The sequence below is a fragment of the Oryzias melastigma genome, linkage group LG7 (assembly GCF_002922805.2).
Source record: "Oryzias melastigma strain HK-1 linkage group LG7, ASM292280v2, whole genome shotgun sequence".
NCBI classification, from domain to species: Eukaryota; Metazoa; Chordata; class Actinopteri; order Beloniformes; family Adrianichthyidae; genus Oryzias; species Oryzias melastigma.
In genome coordinates, this window is record NC_050518.1 from 13,582,982 (window position 1) to 13,599,661 (window position 16,680).

At 39.4% G+C, this 16,680-nt stretch overlaps 1 protein-coding gene across 2 annotated transcripts in view; it reads left to right on the forward strand.

The window, feature by feature from the left end:
* Positions 1–16,680, forward strand: part of nup210 (nucleoporin 210) — a 37,005-nt gene that overhangs the window by 15,594 nt on the left and 4,731 nt on the right. Inside the window, exons 22-38 of one of the 2 annotated variants that reach the window (XM_024293012.2) lie at positions 35–162; positions 238–373; positions 445–507; positions 833–1,012; positions 2,007–2,087; positions 2,215–2,346; positions 2,783–2,941; positions 5,493–5,584; positions 5,668–5,842; positions 6,097–6,272; positions 9,580–9,800; positions 10,614–10,750; positions 11,351–11,465; positions 13,540–13,686; positions 15,043–15,293; positions 15,387–15,591; positions 15,913–16,035. In XM_024293012.2, the coding sequence (XP_024148780.1) occupies positions 35–162; positions 238–373; positions 445–507; positions 833–1,012; positions 2,007–2,087; positions 2,215–2,346; positions 2,783–2,941; positions 5,493–5,584; positions 5,668–5,842; positions 6,097–6,272; positions 9,580–9,800; positions 10,614–10,750; positions 11,351–11,465; positions 13,540–13,686; positions 15,043–15,293; positions 15,387–15,591; positions 15,913–16,035 (2,521 nt within the window). The remainder of the gene's footprint in view (positions 1–34; positions 163–237; positions 374–444; positions 508–832; positions 1,013–2,006; positions 2,088–2,214; positions 2,347–2,782; positions 2,942–5,492; positions 5,585–5,667; positions 5,843–6,096; positions 6,273–9,579; positions 9,801–10,613; positions 10,751–11,350; positions 11,466–13,539; positions 13,687–15,042; positions 15,294–15,386; positions 15,592–15,912; positions 16,036–16,680) is intronic. The other variant, XM_024293013.2, reaches the window with a different exon arrangement.

Here is a 16,680-nt window from a genome sequence, read left to right on the forward strand (position 1 = left end):
CTGTATTTATGGACGTTCTTCCTCCTGATTACAGGTGGAGATTGGCACATCTGTGAGAGCTTATGTCAGAGTTTTGGATGATAAGAAAAAGCCCTTCTCTGCCAGCTATTTCCAGTTTATGAATCTTAAACTCAATACAGCTTCTGAAATCGTCTCTCTCAAGTAAGTAAAAAAAAAAAAGTGGCTGTTGGTGTTTGCAAACAAAAACTCTTTAATGTTCAAGCCTCTGTTCTGCAGGCCATTAGCAGAGTCCACAGAAAATGACACTGCAGTGTTTTTGGTGAAAGGACTCTCTATCGGTCAGACCACTCTGTCAGCTGTCGTCATGGATAAAGACGGCAGAAAAATAGCTTCTGGACCCCAGCCAATTGAGGTTTGAATCCAAATTTGACATCTTAAAAACTTGAAGCATCTTTTAATATATTAATTATATTTTGTTTTTAGGTATTTCCACCCTTCAAACTCATCCCCAGGAAAATGACTCTGCTAATTGGTGCAATGATGCAGGTATGTGTTCGATTAGTTCCCATGTCGCCTGCCCACGATTGGCCTCAGCTCTTCATTTATTCCTAAAATGAATTATTCTGGGAGATGGCATTATCTTAATTGGTTCCTGGGTAAAACATGGAGCTTTTGCTTCGTCTCTTTCTCTTATTAGAATGCATTCTAGAAACCCAGTAATAGCTGTGGTACATACTAATTCCACCTTAACTTCATTCGCATCTGCAGTGTTGGACACTGCAAAAGAGGATGTTTTTCAACCAATTATTATAAAACTTTTTACTGGTAATAACTCTTAACTGATTTTTTTCTTTTGTTCATGTCCTTCTAGATTACATCTGAGGGTGGCCCTCAACCTCAGTCCAATATCCTCTTCTCGATCTCTGATGAGGACATAGCTACTGTCAATGCACTGGGTCACGTCAGGGGCGTTGCTGTCGGTAACGTAACGGTGACGGGAATGGTCCAGGTGGTCGATGCAGAGACTGGGAAGCTGGTCATCATTTCTCAGGTAAATGCTCAAAGGAAATGTTGATCCTTGGAAAATAGTTCCATCCGATTTGTGTGTACGTAGTTCTTGATTTGTAACTCATACAATACATTTTGTGTCACTTTCGTAGATGAATGATTTAAAAAAAAAAATAAAAAAGGGTTTCCAGACCATGTTACATTTTTGTTCAGAGCCTCTTAATGTACACCTTATTGAATACATCTTTAATCCAATATAAAACTGTGGGTGGAGCACAATCTTTTATTTTAATAAAAAAGGCAGAAGATGACAGTTGATCACACAGCTGCAACGCAGAGCAGAAGGTCCGCCGTAGGGGGAGGAGAATGGAGCAGAATGGAGCGGATTGCTATTAGAAATCCAACAATGAGGAAACTGATCAGTGTTTTATTTTGGGATGAGGACTGACAGGATTAACAAACATTGTCTAAAAATGTAGAAACTCCGTGGTTCATCTCTAAATTCCCACCCACTGATGTTGCGAGAATTGAGCAGAGTAGTCAGACACGCCTCCACCTGGGATTCAAGCCAAGCAGAACACCTGAAATCCAGCTGGATCAAACTTCTCTAAAAAAACTCAAAAAGGAATACTTATTAAAATTTTTATGAAATTACTCCTAAAACTTTCATTTTTTTGTTGTTAAAAACGGCTCGTCAAACATTTTTGAAGTTTCCACAGCAAACTAAAACGCTTTGTTCCAGAAGGAATTTTCTGTTTTTGCATGATTTTATGTTTAGTGTGTGAATACAACATGGGAAAACATGACAAAATAAAGGTAGTGTCAAGTAGGTGAGGTTGTGCTGATTATAAGCAGGCAGGTTGTCTTTTAAACTGAAAATACAGAAGTAAATTCAAAAAGTAGACACAAACTGAGTTTTAGGCTCTAGATTCCAAAGGGTTAAACAGATATGCCTTATAATTATTATAGAAAATCCTAAAAACACATATTTTTTGTTAGCTTTTGCTAATAAGAGTGATTCCATGCTGTGATTTCAGGATCAAGTGGACGTTGAGGTGGTGGTTTTGACTGGCATTCGCATCAGAGCTCCTATTACAAGAATGAAAACAGGAACTCAGGTTTGAAGGCCGTGTCTGTTTTACTGTTTATTTAATAAAAAAACAAGATAGAAAGCTGTTCAATAAATAATTAATTCTGCTCTCTGTGGGTTATTTTTCTCACTTGTTGGATGGATTTGTTTTCCAGATGCCCGTATATGTGATGGGGATGACCAATAGTCAGACGCCGCTTTCTTTCGGTAGCGTCTTCCCTGCTCTCACCTTCCACTGGTCCACCACTAAGAGAGATGTTCTGGATATTCAGCCTCGACAAGTCGAGGTGAACTTACGTTTTGAGTTTATCTCCCATTCATAACCTTGGGTTACACGCATTATCTAATCTGAATCATCTTGAAATTTTAATTTGTCTACTAATCTTTGAAATAATTCCCTATTTGTCAAAGAAAGTTTTTGCAGATGTTTCTGGTATCTTTCTTCTAGTCACTGGGACACTGTGACAGCGGTAGCCTCTTAATGTTAGACACTTTCTGTCACTGCTTCATGCTATTTTTAGCTCTGCCTTCCTTGTGTTCCTTTTATCTGATTGACTTAAGATATATTGGCTCTGGATTACAGTGTGGTTTAGAAACCCAACGTCTGCCTCCTCTCTGCTTCCTCGACAGCCTGTTTCTCATTTCTCATCCTTGTTGGGGTTTTTTTATTTGATTAGCCGCCGCTGCTGTTGTCAGTCGTATAATGGTTCCTGTCTTATCTAGGCTAACATTGACCTCCAGGCAGAACACAACTTTGGCATGACTGTGACGGGAAGAACTCGAGGGCGGACCGGCCTTAAGGTGGTTCTGCGAGTTACTGACCCAACAGCAAAGCAGCTGGAGGGGAACCTGCAAGAGCTTACAGATGAGATCCAGATCCAGGTACTGAAGTGTGTTTGTTACTCTGTTCGTGCTGATGCCTGTCAGGAAAAAACTACGGAGAGAAAATAGCATCACCCCAATTTGTGCATGCGCAATTCTCGATTTGTAACTCATTCAATACATTTTGTGCATAGGTACAAAAATTACAATTTATGCATGCACAACTTTAAATTACAACAGCTTGAACCTAACTACACACACAAATCTCTTGTTATGAACACAAAACCACATTTATGCACAAATCTGATATGAGACTCCTTTCACGTTTTTTGTGTGTAAGTGATGCGTTTAAATGCTGCTAGATTGCTGGGTCATCAAAGTTTGTATTTATTTATTTAGTAGGGACGGATATAAAAACATAGACATACAGCAAAGCAGCAGTCCCATGCCCATATCATCATGCTTGTAGCAGGAGCTAATTTGCAGCATTTGTCCCCTGATGGGCTTTTTATACAATAAAATAATCGTGATAAGGCATAAAATGAAGTGACTGGTTAAAAAATGACTTTATAGCCCCTTTGAACTTAGATTGCAAATAAAACCTGATGAGAACTTGACATTTTCCCACTTTTTTTAAACAGATATGCCCAATAATTATTATTCAAAAAAAAGTCTAAATATGTGTTTTTAAAACGTGCAATACTCAAGTTTCTGTATTCTCATTGCTGAGCTTCCCCTGCAGCGCCTTCGCCACTGCACTTCCCCACAAGCGGATGGTGCGTTCAGACGACTCCTCGACACCCAGAGAGTGGACAGGGTTGATCAACCTTACATCCCTCTCTTTGTGTCTGGAGAAGGAGTCTGCTCCCGCTGTATAAGGGGAGAGAGGTTCTGCCGGGAGGGAGCGATGAGTCGATCAGCTCTACGCCCGGCTCTCAAGGGCATGCAGGCAGGCGAAGAGTCCACCCTTCTGGGTGTGGGGAAGCGAAACTTCTAAACACCCTCATACTGGAGCGGGCCCACGGGCTGATCAACCCAGTCTGCTCTGTGGGTGTCGCTGAGTTTTGCTGCCGCAGAGAAGCTCAGCAGAAAGACCAGAGCACAGAGTTCTGGTCTGCAAACGTGGTGATTGTAGGCAGCAGCATGAGGCTCTTCTAAACACCCACAGATGGGAGAGGGTTGATCAGCCCACTGGCCCACTCCGATCTGTGGCTGTTAAGAAAGGTACGTCCTGTAGTGGAGCAGCTTAGTGTCATTTTTAGCCAGAATCGTTCAGTTGATGATACAAGCATGAAATTTGGTACAGTTATAGTCTCTGGGTCTAGTTACAGGAAAAAAGTGCTAGCCACACAAAAATCCAATATGGCTGCCATTTTTTTCAAGATGGCCGCCATGGCAGTAAAGTTGGCAGAATATCATAAAAATAGTTTACTTGATGATGTTTTCAATAGTTTTTTGCCCTGAAAATGGACTGCTAATGCCAGGGTGGGAGTGAGGATGAGCTCTTTCTGCCTAAAAATGCCCTATAATGGCACTGTAATGTTTAGCAATAAAAACCTAATTTTACCTGATGAAGTACTCATATTTTTTCAATGTAACTCATTACACCAACAACCTTTGGTAGCCATCTTGGAAAATGGCCGCCATTTTAGAATTTAAAGTGGCTAGCTCTTTTTTCTTAGAATTTGGTGTCTTATAAGTACTTCAGCCAAATGTCATGCTTGTATCATAAAATGAAAGATTTTTTGAGTTAGCTGCTCCACTACTGCTATCCCTGTGACTATGACCCTGGCTTATGAAAGAGCCCTGTGCTGGAGGGGCTGCAGAGAGGAAGCGATCAGTTCTGGAAAATATTTTTAGTTTCAAAGGGATAAATGTTTTAAAAATGCTTATTTAGACTTTTTATATTAATTATGGGGCATATTTTTTTAAGAAAATGGGAAAATGTTAAGTTTTCAGCAGATTTTATTCACAATCTAAGTTCAAAGAGGCAGAAAAGAAAAGTCTGTTGACCCAGCATTCTAGCAGCATTTACACACTTTACCTAAGGATGAAATTTTTAGACATGAAAAGTCTGGTATCAGATTTGTGCGTAAATGTGGTTTTGTGTGTGCGTGGCAAGCAATTAGTGTCATTTTTTAAGAGGTAAGTTGTGCATGTGTACATTGTATTTTGTGTGTTTTTTTTTTTTTTATATTTCATAATTTTTGTACGAATGCACATAATGTATTGAATGAGTTGCAAATCAAGAATTACGCATACACAAGTTGGGGTGATACCATTTTCTCTCAATAAAAAGCAATTTAACCCATCTATTTTTATATATTAAGCATTTTTTTAGTATGACTTTACACATGTTTAAAACCCTCCTATAAACGATTTATCCTAGAGCTGTATTCTATTATTGGGTTAAAACTTTGCATCTAATGCAAAATAGCACAAAGCTTTGAATTATCTGAAGTTATTACTTCGCTGAGTGATAACAGTACAGATTAGCTGGAGCTGGATGCTTCAGACTGCGTTAGACTATGACATGTCATTTGTACAGAAACATCAAAGAATGAACAAAGCACTGTAATAATTGGAGCTTCAACATTCTGCTTTGATCAAGGTCTACGACAAGCTGCACATGCTTAATCCTCAAGTAGAGGCTGAGGAGATCTTGATGGCTCCAAACTCGGCTATTAGACTTCAAACTAACAGGTAGGACATTAATAGTGTTTGTTTGAGTAAAAAATGTGATAATTACAGTTCAAATAATGCGGTATTGTTTGTGTTTTTAACAGAGATGGCGTGGGCGCTCTTTCCTATCAAATGCTGGATTGCCCTGATCAGGTGGTCGTTGCTCAGGTTGATCATAAGGGCTTGCTCTCGTCCGGTTCTCTGACCGGCGTCTCCTCACTGCTGGTTACTTCTCAAGAAACGTTTGGTGTCAATCAGACTCTCATCCTGTCAGTGAAGGTCAGTTTAAAGGCCACGGCTTGGAGAAAGTACAGGTTCTGCTTCAGAATGCTGCAAAAAAGTTGTTAAATGAAAGCTCCATTCTTGACCAGAGAAATCATTTCATCACGCGTTTCATAAAAAGTGAATTTTTTTACATTTGTTGGTTGAAAAGTTTGAAAATGTATATATTTTAATTTATAGATATGGTAAATGTTGCACATTTGCTCCACTTTTGCCTTTCATCCACTAAAGGGTCTCTTTGAATTCATCAGGTGGTTCCCGTGTCCTATTTCCGCTTCAGCACCAGTCCGGCGCGCTACACTCTCAGCAGAGATCACCTGACTGCCTTTCCTCTGGGAGTGCTGCTTACCTTTACTGTTCATTTTCATGCTCACACTGGAGAGGCTCTTCACAGCTCCAGCTCTCACCTCACATTTTCTACAAACCGGTTAGTCATTGCTCAAGCCCTGTCGTTATGTTTGGGAAAAAAGCCGGTGGAGTTGAGGGGTTTTGCAAACATCAGGTTTGCTCCTCTAGTGTCTGATGGAGTGACAGCAGGAATTACTGTGGCAAAAAGACCGGGAGGTCTAATTCTGTGTGGCAGCCTTTTCACTTTCTCTTGTTTTTTCACAGTAGCAGCAGTCACAGTCAGCCTTTGACTTTAAATTTAAATTTGCTGCTAAGTTTCTACAAAGAATGAAAACATTCTGTGCTAATTAGACATTTTAAAATGCTCCTTTTCTGTTCTAGAAAAAGTAGAGCCGGATTGATAAAATAGATTAATTGATCTGAATCAATCGTAGTTTAATAGATCAATAATTGATCCATAAAAGTAGAGATCAATCTAACGCATAATGCTAAAGTCTGCTAGCTTGATGCTATCGTATAGTGGAGTTTCCCATAGGACAGTTAATGCTAACGCTCGGTCGACCTAAACATACATCGCTGACTAAATGAACATCTATATATTCACAGGCATGAATTTTCCAATCTTTTTTAAGGAAATATTTTTTCATTTGTGGTCTAAAGCATTGTTTTTTTGCTCAAACTTTCTTCTTCTTCTTCTGGAATAATGTGTAATGCTATAGTACGATCGCCACCTAGTGGCCAAACGGAAACGTCCTCCAGGAGAGGCAGAACAATTGTTGGAGCTTCTCTGATTGAGAATCCATGTAACACTGTATGGTATCAACAATATCTTTATAATTCCACTACTACATTTTACAGTATATGAACTGTATTTGATTAAAATGAATATCTTCAAAACATATATATATATATAGATTATTAATGTATTTCTAAACAAATGGGTCTAAATGTGTAAACTGTATAAGCTCAAAGTTGAACAGGTGGAAAGAATCAAAAATTGAATTCAGGAAATTATTGGGGATACCCTGCTCTTGAAAAAAGTAAGCAAGTCCTTGAAATTGTGCTTTTATCATTGAGTCCTTAAAAGCCTGAACTGCAGACTCATAAAAGTCACTATGACACACAGCAGTTGGGTGTTGTAGTTTTAGTAGTCATAACTTTGTTCTTGACGATTGTTTTTGTCTGCACGAAACAAATTCTTAAAAAGCAAGTGCAGCAAAGCAGCCTTTTGACCCAGTTACTGAAGCACACCTGCCTGAAGAGGTTTACTCGTAATTAAACACGAAAAACCTCTTCAACGTGCAGCCATAGCAACAAGAACCTATCTAGAACCTAAAACTGTAAGAACAATCTTTGCTAGAACAACTTATGTCTTAATGTTTGAATTATTCAATAAGGAACTCTTAAAAACCCAATCAAATGACAAATATTTTTCCTTTAAGAAGTGCACCTAAACAAACCATATAAAATCTGAATGTCCCAGCAGAGAGTTCCAAGAGCAGATCAAAAATGCTTTGAGACAAATCTTTGCTTTGATCAGGATGCTGTTTATTTTAAAATCCGTGTTCCTACATTCAAAATGCATCAGAGCTGCAAGGCCAAGTATTTTGTTATTGAAGGAAGGAGAGTTGAAATTAATATTTTTACCCATCAGCCCTACTTCCAAATTTCAAATGTCTCATTTTGTTCTTTTATTGAAGCAAGGTTAGGGGTAAAAGGAACACAGTCCTTCAAATAAAGGGTCAAACTACATACCTCTGGTCTGATCGTTTCTTTTTCAGGCACTTTGTCCACTTTTCAGATCAAAATCTTTAACATCACTGTTAGATTTCACAGAATGCTTAAAATTCTAAGTGTTTTCATAATGTTTTATTAAAAAGTTCCTTTTTTTTGTTGACTGGTCTCACAGTGATAACATAGCTGAAAATGAAGAGTAATTCCTTTTTTTTTTGTATCTTTCTAGTCTTTTTATCCCTTAACCTTCCATTTCGGGTACAGAGTTGAGGGTTAGTATTTGCATTCACCTTTAGATTGCTGACTCCTTTAGCACAAGCCAAGATTAGCTGTGTGTTATAAATGACGTCTCATGGTCCCTGAAGCATAATGTCACACTGCAAGCTTAACAAACCCTGACTTTGTCATTTAGGAATATGATAGTGCCATCAGGGAAGATTAAGTTTTCAACTGGCCAAGCTTGTTGCCAGATGAAGCATATTAATCATTGTTGCACTTGTCCACTGGGAAGCTTTTTGATTGGTTCAGTTCAAGGCAGACAGTAGCACAGCCCCTTCTCTTGGCCGTCGCTGCGACGCACCGCGCCATTCTTCGATCCTCGCCGAGTCCATTAACGTCTGACCAGAGCCATTCGGGTCACGGTGGTGTGCAGTGGTGAGGTCTATGAGGAGTTCACAACTTTAATTTACAGGGCTGACCCTGCAACCGTAATTCAGATGGAGCCGTTTTCACCTGAGTGAGGGAGATAAATTAATAGGAGTGTTGCTCGGAGACAACAGTTGCTGCACCTTCGATGAGGGTCTCCTTCTATCTGTAGGAGAAATTGGACCTATTATCTTGTTCTCTGGGTCCTGATAAAATTTTAAGAGAAAATTACCCAAATCTGTTGCTGATATTGTGGCAGCTCCGCTCACTGGCCTGTGCTTAAACCCCGCTGCTCTCTCAGGGACCAATTTGGTCTTACTCGAATCTGAACTCGAACTCCAGAATCTATTCTTCCGATCAAGAGAGAAAGCATAAAGCAGTTGTTTTAATGTCTTTAACAAAGAATAAATGAATGAAATGGGGCGTAAAACTTTTTCTCAAGCCAATAAAAGAGATTCAAGTATGACATGCATTTTAAAATGTTTGCCAGCGCTGGGCCCATTTTTCCAAACCTCGCTCTGGCAGAGTTTTATTCATGCAGAGACTTTATTTGATCTAGCGGGAGAAGTAAGGCGTGGAATATGTGGGGTTGTGGGCAAAGAGGGTGTTTAAGAGGAAGCGCCAGGAGGAGGGAAGCTGGGAACTTTATCAAAATGACAAGTCTTATCTCCAAATCATTTTAGAAAGTCTGTATTTGACTTACAATACTTCTAAAGTTCTCACCAGTATTTAATCTGAGCTATTCAGGAAATACTGGCAAAAATCTGTCATTATATTTCTATTGAACGCTTACTGGAAAAGCTTAAATGGATAATAGAATTGTTTTGTTGCTTAAAGGGTTGGAATAAATGAGATTAGCCTAAATGCAGCTCAGATTCTGTAACTCTGTAAAAGATCTGACAGAAATGTTGTACATTATTGTCCAAATAGAAAACACTTTCCATACAATTTCTAGAATCAAACTTTGTAACGCCTCCAAACATAATCATGATGTTCTTGTTCTACAGGGATGACCTGGTGCAGGTCGGGATTGGACCCAACAACCACTCGATAACGGTGAAAACAGTGAATGTCGGCCTCACTCTGCTGGCAGTGTGGGACAGTGAAAACACGGGGGTGGCGGACTACGTTCCGCTTCCCGTTGATCACGCCATTCGCATAGACGACGCCCGCCATCTTGTGGTTGGAGATGTGGTCTGTTTTGATGTCCAGCTCATGAGCTCGGATGGTGAGTGATGTTCTCACAGCTTGAATGTATGCAGAAGTCCTTGTGTGATGTAAAATTGGTTATATATATGGATTTTGTTGGAAGAGGCTGCCATCTTGAATTTAAGAAGAATCATTGTCATACTGGCTTCAATTTTAAACTCCTCCTAGTTATTTCGATCTATCCCTCCTAAGTCCTCAAGCATCGTAGGGAGGCTACTTGAATGTTGGAACCAAAAGTTGTAGATTATAAAAGCGTTGCACGTTTCTTTTCATTCAGTTTTTACTTGAATATTTTGAAAATGTAATGCATGAATCCTTGGCTCAAGCTGAACAAAACTATATGATTTATTATGTGAGTGTAATGGAAATGTGAGCGTGGTTAACAAAAACCCCAGTTGTCAAGGATATGCAACAGTATACTTTAACAGATTCTTTTAAAAATCACATAGATCTATTCGTCAGCACCAGGCGACCAAAAAATTCAGTGGTTGCTATAGACATAAAACCAAAAGAAAGTGGTCATTTTGAAAGAAAGTATTTTTTAATAGTTTGTCACATGCAGCTCTAACCAGGGTGGCAGGTGTAGAACGGGGGAGGGGCCAGCCATTGAAGCTTGGTTGGGGGTGGGGTTTCCATCTGTGCTCCATACAACTCACTTTATGATTGCATTTAGAAAAGAATTCATATTTTTTTTCCACTCAGAACGTATCCTCTGTCTTAGCTGCATTTGTGATCATGAGCAGTTCCATCTCATTTTCGTTTCTGTTGCTAGCAGTTTTGCTTGTATGTGCATGTTCTTGAAAGGTAACGCGTCGTCTCGCCACCTTTGCAGGTGCTCACGGTGTGTGGAGCTCCTCTGCAAATGGCATTCTCCAGGTGGACCCTAAAAGTGGTGCAGCTGTTTCCAGAGACTCTGGGACGGTCACGGTGTATTATGAGATTCCAGGAGTTCTGAGAACATACAGAGAGGTAGGCTGCCTGATTTACAGCTAAAGGGCTTCATATTTTGGTGGAGTGATTACAGCAGACATTACATTCTGTAATAATAACTATAAATAAGTAACAAAAAATTGACTTTGGTGTAATGATCCAGAAAGCATTTCTTTGTGTTTTTTCCATTTTATCTCTTGACATGTCTGTTGTTCTGCAATTGTTTTTTTTTTTTTTTCTCAGTGTAAAATTACAAGAGTAAAGGGGTGATATAGAAGATTTTTGAGCATGGCCTCAGGGGAACACATAGTCTCCAACCTAATACGTGTTCGAGACATGCTGTACTCCAGACTTGCACATATGATCAATTTGCTGAGAGCGCTGCCATCCTTTACTCCGTCATGCTCCCTCATCATGAAGTCGATTGTGTCAAATGAATATTTCCTCTTAGCAAAGTGAGAATTGATGAGTTTTTGTCGAGCGACTCACATTATTGTTTTTTCTTTCTAAATGAAGTGAAAGTGTTTTATTGTTGACACAGACGTGGGGATAAATAACAAGAAGTGTTGAATATGTTTTTACTGATAAGGTGATGTGATTGATTTATATGTTAAAATCTTATTTTTTCTGTGAGCGCAGGTATTCGTGAAAGCCCCCAGCAGGACAGCCGCGATGGCTCAGGCCACGCCCGTCAGGATTGGCCAAGAAACAAAGGTTCTACTGACAACGGCAGAAAAAGGAACCAACCTGATAGGTGACCAGATTCCTGCAGATCAATGGAGAAGTGTTCTAATTATTAGCTCCATGCGGCTTTTAAAAACTTCAACTAAGAACAGCATGTATTGATCAATCAACGATTGCTTATAATGTATTGTAAAAGTCAGCTAAAGAGCGACTACGATAAAAATTGAGTTTTTGATTTTGGTTAAAAACACCATCATCATCATCATCTAAAGACCACTTTCAAAATTGATCAAAAGATGATCAGAGGGGGCTTTAAAGTCCCCTCCAATGAAAATCATGTTTTTTTTTTAGTTTTTAACATGTCTGTGTGGCATTTTTTTATGTAAGACAACAAATGTAATTAGAAATCATTTTGTTTTTTTGCATTTCCGAGTAATTCTGCTTTTAAATTGCTGTCAATCAAGCTGTTGCAGAAAAGCTCTGTTTGAATTCATGAGCCTTCTTAATGTCACAACAGCTCTGCTGCACATGCGCTAAACCTCTCATCAGGCCCGGCTAGATGGTCCCTTCCGACTGACTGCAGTCAAATGAGCCGCCGTTCACATTTCTGTGGTCAAATCAGCCGTCACTGGATTTTTTTGTGTGAGTTTCATACAATACTTACAATAGCAGGTCTGAGAATGCTGGTAAATCTCAGTGAGACTCCACAAACCTTCTTTATGTGACCACGGAAATGCGAACAGCGGCTCATTTGACTGCAGTCTTTTGTAGTAAATTCGGTCCATGAAGCTCTTTACTTCCTCGTCCGAGCTGACATCCGCCTCAAAACGATACGGCTGGACTTTACTGATAATACTTGACATTTTTATGTAGTGAAGATTTAGTGGACACAGAGCTATCATAATCAGACAGGAGGGATCGGGGCGGGGCTGCTCACCTCCGCTCCAAAAGCCACGCCCCCTCAGAGGAGATTTTGGAAACAGGATTCAGATCAACATGAAAAATGGCTTTTTAAGACATTTAGGTTGTAGGATTTTGGTTAAAAACTTCATAATCACAATAAAAACACTACTAGGAAGGTTTTATTTTTTATTTACAAAAAAATGTCATAGGGGGACTTTAAAGGAAAATAAAACAATTTTGCATTTCCAGACATGTTCAGGATGTAACTGTGTTTTTCCTTCCCACCTAAAGTGAATTTTATTTCAAAGAGAGGATTTTGGTAAGAATTATCTTAAATTTTAAAGCACCAATTTAAAGCACTCGACAGTGAGTCTCATTGTCATGAAATTGAGTTCACAGTGAAGTGTTTATACTTTGTTACGTAGCAAACTGTGGTTTGTTTTGGTGTCACTTCTATGTAAAGAGACTGACAGAGCATCCGTCCACACAAAGCGTTACAACACGAGATGAAGTGTTCAGCTCAAGGACACTAACAGACACGAGGATGCTCCACCTGTCTGCAGCTTCCTATTTCCTGGTTACAGCAACTCTTCCATTCACTTCATTTTAGCCTAATTTTATTTTTTAATTTATATTTTAAAAGCGTATTACCTTTAAGGCATGTCTAAAGGCTGCATCCCACCTCAGCAGCATTTTCTGCCTTCCAAAACAAACGGGGGGGAAACGGCTCTGTCAGAATCTCCACTTCAACTGTAAAGGTCATTGCTTTCCTTTGTGTCGCTTATATTTCTGCAAAAATAAAACATAAATTTAACAGAGCAGCATTTTAAAGAGGTCTGTGCACAGATTCATTTAATATAGGCTGTGTGAGATCAGTTCTTCCCAGGAATGTCTCCGAGTTGCTTGGCAACTGCTCAGAACAGATAAATAGTTGCAGACCAAAGGATTTTTTTTTCTTACATTTTGTTTTTGTGCATGTTCACCAAATAATTAATGAGCTTTAGAGCAATGACTGAGGTGGACAGGCTGTTAAAATAGCTTTTCAGACAGATTTTGATTTGGGAACACAGAGTTTAACACTATTTTGACAAAAAAAAACTGTAAATGTAACAAGTCGGGACAATAAAATGAGTCCGTCTTGATTCCCTCAATTGGTAAATTGAAGATTTGATTTTATTCCTGCTGATTTAACTCCTCTAATAAAACACTTTCTAATTCCTCCATTGTTCTTCACGCTGCAGGAACTTGCTCCTCCACCCAGACTGAGGCGATTTCACAGTTGCAGCCAGAAACATCTGTAAGCTGCCATCCCAGCTTTTCCAGTGACACGATCGACTTCTCAGCTAATGACGTCTTCAAAACACACACCAGCTTTGACTCCAGCATTGGTGAGAACTGATCTGGATTCAGGCCAGACGCTGTCGATCAACCTCGTGGAACAGAATGGCCGAATCCAAATTGCTTCCCTGTCCCTACATTTATTCCTCCAATAGTGTCTTCAGATTTGAATGTTACCACCGCTCGATGACATTATTAATAGTCGCCAGTCATTTTCATTGGCAAGTCAGAAAACACATACTGTCCTTTTTTATCTGTGGATCCGTGGAGCATGTATTGAGATGCGTATCGAATCATGTGAGAGGGAATGATACACACCTATATCAACAACCTTAAATGTTACCTTTTATTTTTAGACCAGCTTTAATGAAACACTCTTTAATTCACATAAAAAAAGTAAATACTGTCTAGCTTGTTGCACATTGTGACTTCACAAACTTGTTGTATATCCCACATATTTAATTTTGGTGTGACATAACTTTCACACTGCGTGACTTTTATCTGACTGACCCTCGGCACTGAAAGCCAAAATGCTTCCAAACAGTTGCTTTAATTTAAATCATATACGTTTTTCGATTATCGATTATTTCAAATTCCTAAAACAATTCAGAATCATAATTGATGGATCTAAAAAAAGAAGTTTTTTTTTCCCCACCACTAGTAGCTCGTTTGGCCAGTGTGTTCACATTAAAGGATAAGAACACATCAGAGAAGTTAAAAAAGATCAGACTTTATTATACTGTTCTTAGCTAAATGTGATGGATTATGACGAACTCTGAAGATCAAAATCAGAAAAACTGCTGGGATGAATCAATGATTGCAGTGTCTTTTGTTATTGTTAGTCAGTCCAGGTGTGGACTGAGCTCCCTTCAATTTGTTCCTGTCATTGGCGTATGGATTTATGAGTAGAGTTCAGAAGGAAAGTGGGTTAATGTGTCTGCGAGCCGTACAGGTGGCAGCTCCGTCTCAGGTGTATTCTCTGCATTTGAAAAGAAGCGCATGTTTTACAAGGCTCGGATTAGTTTTGCGGGGACAATTAAAGGTTGTTGCAGCCATTTATTGAATTGAAGACGGCCACTATTGATTAAAAGCAGGGGTGTAATTGTGTTTGGGATTTGGGGACCCAGGAGTTGTTAGATTATCTCTGACAAATTTACTGAGTCTGTGCAACACTTTGACTGATTCCTGCTGTTTCTCTAATTGTATGTTGTGATTATGAAATGTTTCTCTGTTAAACTCTAATACCTCAGAGTCCAGAATTTAGCGCTTTTTAAAAAATTCAATTTGTCACATCAGCAATCTAATCTAGTTAATCTTTCAGTTTATTTATAAGACAAGAAAAGGGGTTTAAAAATGATTTTTGATAGTAAAAAAGCAGCATCCATCCCTTTTACGTCTGCCTGCAGGCCTCTACACGTGTTCCCTGACCTTGCAGCCGTTGACGGACCAACAGAGCCGTGTGCTCAGCATCTCCATGACCAATTTGCTGGTCAAAGCAGGTTTGGTGGGTGCTGGGTTTGCTGTGGATCAAATCAGCGCCAGGCTGCCCTTAGAACCGGGCCTGTACTTGGACCAGACGGAGCTGCTGCTCTCAACCCTGCACCCATCCGCTGAGGTTACAGTTTTTGGTCCTGTAGCTGCACTATCCAATCTGCAGGTGAGGCACGACACTGACATCTTTGCATTAGATGATTTTGAAATTTAAAGCTCTTTTTTTTTATACAAATATATATATTTTAAATGTCTTTAGGTGTTTTCAACGTCTCCCAGCATCGTTGTCCAGGAGAAGGAGGTCCACCAGGGGTTCCCCAGTTTTACCAAGTACACCGTCAGCGCTGTGGATACTCAGGCAGCTGGCTCTGCCTCTCTCACCATAAGCAGCTCTTCTTCTGGCCAGAGTCTCATCCTGCCCATTGCTTTGATGCATGTGTCTGATCCCGCCGCAGCCAAAAAAGGTGAGACATTTTTAGCGCCAGTGTGACCTCCTGGAGCCACAAATCAGCCGCTCATGCAGCGTTCAAGAGCATCATTGATCTCTGTGATGGAAGCGCGTTGTAAATTCTTTTGCTGCATTATTGTGAGGATTTAATCCGATCTGATTCAAAACGGTCTGTTATAAAATTATATTCATAGTGCGTTCTCTCCAGGTAAAAACAAATATTAATATGTAATATATTAATCAGCTTAATTATTCATTCTTGTTAGAATTGAAGTGAATTAGTGTTGTGTGTTCAGAAGTTTTGACGGCTTGTTCTCCCCCGCCCTCCTCCTTTCAGCAGTCGCTCCTCGGGTTGGTCTGACGGAGGAGTCGACCTCCCTGCACAGCTTCATCAACAGCTACCAGATGATGTTCTGCATCTTTTTCGCACTGCTTGCTGGAGCCGCCATCATCATCATTGGTGAGTCACGTCATTCCATTTAGCAAGCAAGTAATTAGTGTATTTTCTAGAGTGTAAGTAACTTTTTTTGCATAATTTGACTGGGGCTGTGACTTAAATGTGGTTTTTAAAAGGTAAATAGCAACGTCCTCTAGAGGGCGCTGTAGGTGTGTATCAGTGTTTGGTACTGACAGCAGCACAGAAGAAGAAGTGTCGCTCAGTTTTACGCTGGAATCGTTCAGAAGCGACCTAAAGGATGAAGAATTCGACAGATTTAGTAATTTAACGTGATGTAAAGAGTTTAAGCATTTTCTTTATTCATATGTTGCACTAATATATTATGTTTCATGAGACTAAATGAGCGTGTTACGGTAATGAGGCTGCATATATTCAATCTGTTATCTATTCCGCTTTTATGAATTTCCTTTTGAAATGAAATATCTATGGTTGGTTCCATATTTTTAGTGCTGTCACGCAATTATTATTTTTTGTTCGATTAATTAATTGTAACCTGTAATTAATTAGTCAATTTTAATCATAATTTTTTAACCTGATGAGTGCTACAATAAGACTTGTTTCAAAGTATTTTATTTAACTTTGTGACATTGTGTCATAGTAAAAGATAAAAAAAAAATCCAACCTTTACTTTCACACTTTTGAGGTGTA